General features: G+C 51.3%; 1 protein-coding gene across 1 annotated transcript; it reads left to right on the top strand.

Annotated features, from left to right (window-relative positions):
- The first annotated feature begins 203 nt into the window (after positions 1-203).
- Positions 204-3,842, top strand: LOC124688151 (probable methyltransferase PMT15). The gene is made up of 6 exons (XM_047221866.1): positions 204-914; positions 2,040-2,250; positions 2,331-2,637; positions 2,708-3,112; positions 3,271-3,348; positions 3,462-3,842. Exons 1-6 carry the CDS (start codon positions 204-206, stop codon positions 3,682-3,684), a joined length of 1,935 nt encoding a protein of 644 aa, XP_047077822.1. The 3' UTR covers positions 3,685-3,842.
- The last annotated feature ends 1,885 nt before the right edge of the window (positions 3,843-5,727 follow it).

Here is a 5,727-nt window from a genome sequence, read left to right on the forward strand (position 1 = left end):
TTAGCACGTTTACCCAATCACTATTCACTCACTAATCATACACACACCGTCGAGCTAATCCAACGCGGCATTCATTCACGCCCCACTACCTAACGGCAAGCTACCAGCTCAGTGACGGACCAAGCCAGAGCCAGAGCAGAGAGAAACACAGCAGCACACTCCTCCAGTCCAGGCTCCGGGCGGGAAGCACGACGGCCAAGGCAATGGGGGTCCGCTCGGCCACCAAGCTGCACATATCCCCGGCCCACTCCGCCGCCCGGCGCTCCCTCTTCCTGCCCCTCGCCGCCGTCGCCCTCCTCTGCTCCGCCTCCTACCTCCTGGGCGCCTGGCAACACGGCGGCGGCCTACTCTTCTCCGCCCCCAGCCCCCGCTCCGTCTCCATCGCCACCGACATCACCTGCACCACCACCCTCACCCCCTCCACCCCGACCCTCGACTTCTCCGCGCACCACGCGGCGGCGGCCGACCCCGCCGCGTCCAAGGCCGCCTCGTCCGCCTCCTCCGCCGCGCCGCGGAGGTACCCGGCCTGCCCCGTCGAGTACTCGGAGTACACGCCGTGCGAGGACGTGAAGCGGTCCCTGCGGTACCCGCGGGACCGGCTGGTGTACCGGGAGCGCCACTGCCCCTCGGCGCGCGAGCGGCTGCGGTGCCTCGTCCCCGCGCCCGCCGGGTACCGCAACCCGTTCCCGTGGCCCGCCAGCCGCGACGTCGCCTGGTTCGCCAACGTGCCGCACAAGGAGCTCACCGTCGAGAAGGCGGTGCAGAACTGGATCCGCGTCGACGGGGACAAGCTCCGCTTCCCCGGCGGCGGGACCATGTTCCCCCACGGCGCCGACGCATACATCGACGACATTGGGAAGCTCATCCCGCTCCACGACGGCTCCATTCGCACCGCGCTCGACACCGGCTGCGGGGTGAGTCTCCTTACTCTATAAATTTGTCAAATTTCTTCTGGTTTAGACAATGAATTGCATCACCCCGGCATACTAGTTTGTGTGTGATTCAAAAAAATTACAGTACTTTGGTACTTGGATTAGTGAAGAAAGGGGATACCTCTTGGTCAACAGGGGTCAAAAGGGGTAGTAGCACTACAGAGTACAAACTGCAGAATGTCGGCAGATATTATATGAGAGGATTTAATTAGTCGTCATACTAGCACAATTTTCAATTTTTGGCACCCACTGGCTTTTGTCAGTCATGCACAATTTTCAATTTAGCACCGACTGGTTTTGCAGCACCGTGCATGTCTGGCATGGTCATATTCTCATTGAATTGGTGGATTTTTCACCCAAACCTGAGAATTTGGCGACTATGGCTACAGCTAGTACAGCTCACAAACTGTGCTGGTTAGTGTTTTTATGAACTGAAACAACACAAGTTAATTGGAAAATCAGCTTGTCACTTGGCTTGTCATACACAGCTGGAACAGCAGGAGCGAATTGTAAAGTTTGTTTGTCACTTGTCAGTCTGTGCTACAGCGTTGTTGACAAAAGAATCGTGATGTTTTATCCAACTATTGGCACAATCATTGATTCATGAGCACCACCGCAAAGATTCAAGCGTGAAGTAGATTCTTTTTTCCGTAACGTTAAACAGTAACTTCACTACTGAAATATCATATCTACAGCCTTCATCTGACCAGATAGGCACATACATCTGAACTTTAGTACAGTAGTACACTACCTTCTTGAAGTAATTTTGGTATTCTAGGACAGAACTTTCTGCCTTTGTTTGATGACTCTGTAGCCGCATGAAAATGGCACATACTGTCTTCTTCTACTGTATTTGGCATAGTAGAAGTTTTCCCTGAAAAAACATATCTACAGCCTTCATCACGTGCACTGGATGACCAGATACGCACATACATCTGAACTTCAGTACTACACTGCCTTAAGTAATTTTGGTATTGTAGGACAGAACTTTCTGCTTTTGAGTTTTGATTCTGTAGTCGCATGGAAATGGCAGATAGTACTGTCTTCTTTCTCTCCGGTCGCAAGCATTATTTGGCTGACGCGCGCGTCGGCGGCCGTGTGCTGCAGGTAGCGAGCTGGGGCGCGTACCTGCTGTCCCGCGACATCCTGGCCATGTCGTTCGCGCCGCGGGACTCCCACGAGGCGCAGGTGCAGTTCGCGCTGGAGCGCGGCGTGCCTGCCATGATCGGCGTGCTCGCCTCCAACCGCCTGACCTACCCGGCGCGCGCCTTCGACATGGCGCACTGCTCCCGCTGCCTCATCCCCTGGCATCTCTACGGTACTATCACCCTGCGCTGCTCATCCGATCTGGTCACTCAGTCAGTGGTCACTCATCATGCATCTACCGTGAGCGTGCAGATGGGATGTACCTGATGGAAGTAGACCGCGTCCTCCGCCCTGGAGGGTACTGGATACTCTCCGGACCGCCGATCAACTGGAAGAAGTACTGGAAAGGGTGGGAGAGAAGCAAGGAGGACCTCAACGCCGAGCAGGAGGCCATCGAGGCCGTCGCCCGGAGCCTCTGCTGGACCAAGATCAAGGAGGCCGGCGACATCGCCGTCTGGCAGAAACCCGCCAACCACCTCGCCTGCAAGGCCTCCCGGAAGAAGGCCGCCACCAAGTCCCCGCCTTTCTGCTCCTCCCGTAAAATTGCCGACGCAGCATGGTAACTCCACTGTCCAATGGTTAAAATCGAGGTACATGTTGCATCGCTGTAATTGGTTTGTTGCACGTAGGTACGACAAGATGGAGGCCTGCGTGACGCCGCTCCCGGAGGTCTCCGGCGCGAGCGAGGTTGCCGGCGGCGCGGTGCAGAAGTGGCCGCAGAGGCTCACCGCCGTGCCGCCCAGGGTCACCGCGGGCAGCCTCAAGGGCGTCACAGCCAAGGCGTTCCTGCAGGACACCGAGCTGTGGAAGAAGCGGGTTCGCCACTACAGGGCGGTGATCAACCAGTTCGAGCAGAAAGGACGGTACCGTAACGTGCTCGACATGAACGCCCGCCTCGGCGGCTTCGCGGCGGCGCTGGCGACGGCGAATTACCCGCTGTGGGTCATGAACATGGTCCCGGCCGTGGTGGGGAACTCCAGCGCAGCGCTCGGCGTCATCTACGAGCGCGGCCTCATCGGAAGCTACCAGGACTGGTGAGTAGTACAGTCGTCCTCTCGTACCGGGCACGCCCATCGTCGTACTAGATGCATGGTCCTTCTGTTCTATTATCACAGTAATCACAGCGGTGCGTCGGTGGCATGTCTTTTCGATGAGCGGTTCCTGATCTGGTTCCATTAATTCGCTGCTGCAGGTGCGAGGGCACCTCCACTTACCCGCGGACCTACGATCTCATCCACGCCGACTCAGTCTTCACGCTGTACAAGAACAGGTAACATCCATAGCTTGCATCAGAACACCCCTGCAATTTGAAGAAAACAGTCTCTGATGACTGAGGTAGCCTAACAGTTTTCACCCTGTCTGACCAAACTGTAACTCTGCAAGGTGTGAGATGGACATCATCCTCTTGGAGATGGACAGGATCCTGAGGCCCGAGGGCACGGTGATCATCAGAGACGACGTGGACATGCTCGTCAAGATCAAGAGCGTCGCCGACGGGATGAGGTGGGACAGCCAGATCGTCGACCACGAAGATGGCCCGCTTGTCAGGGAGAAGGTCCTCCTGGTTGCCAAGACATATTGGACTGCCAAGGACCAAGATCAATAGCACTAGTAGAATATATAGTATTTCTACATGCTCATAACTGATAAGCACATTGTTGCGCAGATGATCTCACAATTGGGTCGCCATTTCTAGCTTCATGTACTATTTCTGAATGCTCTTTCTTTTTCCTATAGGAAATCTGTCTCTAGTAAGTTGTAAAACAGGACATGATTTGTCTGGATATATTGTCACTTGATGGCCAAATTGCGTCAAGTGGTAAATAGAATTATTGTTTGCGAGCTATTTAAGATGCAAATTTCATCGTGCAATCCTCTCGCAAGCTTTGTGACCAGTAAATCTAGTGAAGTTAACCGTTGAGCAACATTGGATTCAGGATTTCTTCATGACCTGTTTTCGGTGGATCTCGCAACTGTGCGAGCCCATGGGTTAGGATGCATGAGCGGGGACAAAACGGGACCGGTCCCGGAAACTGAAAGGAGCAAAGGAACAAACGCCGGTGGATAATGGGGTCATGAATTGAATTGATACGGACATTTTGACAGACCAGGAGACCCCTCTAAAGTCCAAATAATCCGATCTGAAACTTCCCACATGGTCCATGCTCCATGCCCACACAGTTTGGACAAGAAGGAGAAGTGTCCGAACACTCGCAGCTAAACACAACTAATGCTGAATGATGCATGTTGGAACAGTAAGACCAACAGTTTTTGCAGTACATGAACAGGTGATAGTCCTGATTGGAACTACTTTTACTGTCCGGTAGTTGCAGATTTATTTGGGCTACCTTTTTCGGGCCCATAGACCTTGTCGAACAAACATGGTTTGAGCTTGATCTTCCAATTCAACTCATTTGTGATTGCACCACAATAATTGGGATGGCCAATATTTCGAAATTATAATGTTCCGACAACTCGACAGCTGAAAACAGGTCAATAAGAGCACGTACAATGGGGTGACGTCAGCCTTCCCTTAGAGATGTCACGTCAGATTTTTGCTTAGTTGGAGGAGAAAATGAAGGGAGAGAAGACTGTCTTAAAAAATAAGGGAAGGCATTTTCTCCATTGTACGTTATGTCTTCCCTTAGCAACATAATTTCCTACCAACTTTAATTTATTATCATTAATTGCTAGGGAAGACTATAAGAGATAACGTATTGTATGACTTATATCTATTGTCATATCTAAATGATGTGGTGGCATAAGGGAAGACATGCCTTCTCTACCATTGTATAGGCCTAAGGCTAGGGAAGTAGCAATTTCGACGGGAGAAGTGGGAAAATTATTTGTGAATAAAATAAACTCCACTTGCATGATGACTAATTATCTAATCAAAGTCTGGATTGCAAATTGCACAAAGGTGAGTACGTAGTTCATTATGTGCCAACTACATGCAACTATCCTAGTACCAGCAAGAGCTGAGACATTTCCTGGTTGCTTCAAGCTTCCATGCGTTCGCATGATCCGAGGTTTCCTTTGACCACTCTATCGACAAAACCTAACGACAATTCTTCCTAGTTGAATTTCATTAGGAACATGGAGGGTAAAGTCAGTAGCATGAACAGTTTTTTTTTTAGACAACCAGCTAGACTTTATTCGTTGACAACGAAGTTTATTGGAATGTTTATAGAGTAATATGTCCAGCCACAAGCCAGCGTCGTGAGTAACAAGGTGTCCAGCTAGGTTGTGAGCTTCCAAATTATGAGCCCTTCTTTCAAAGACAAAACTACACTCTAGAAACCATGCAGTCCTTGACTTAATCTCAGTAATAACAACACCATATTTGCCTAGGCTTACTTCCCCTATATCAGTCACCACTTGCTTGCAATCCAATGCAACATGAAATCGCGTGAGGCCAAGATCGTCAGCTAATGCAAGACTTCCCAAGAGCTTCCTGAATTGCTAGGTCGGTAATTTCATTGAAGACTATTGCCGAGGCACCCAGGTACACGCCATGGCTATCACGACACAAGGCCACCGCTACACCTTTTGCACTTGATTTTGATACAACGGCATCTACATTGATCTTTGGCATAGCTGTATGAGGAGGTATTCATCTGGCTTCGACTCCACATTATGGCGCTTGAGC

This window comes from Lolium rigidum, chromosome 2 (genome assembly GCF_022539505.1).
Source record: "Lolium rigidum isolate FL_2022 chromosome 2, APGP_CSIRO_Lrig_0.1, whole genome shotgun sequence".
In the NCBI taxonomy this organism is placed as follows: Eukaryota; Viridiplantae; Streptophyta; class Magnoliopsida; order Poales; family Poaceae; genus Lolium; species Lolium rigidum.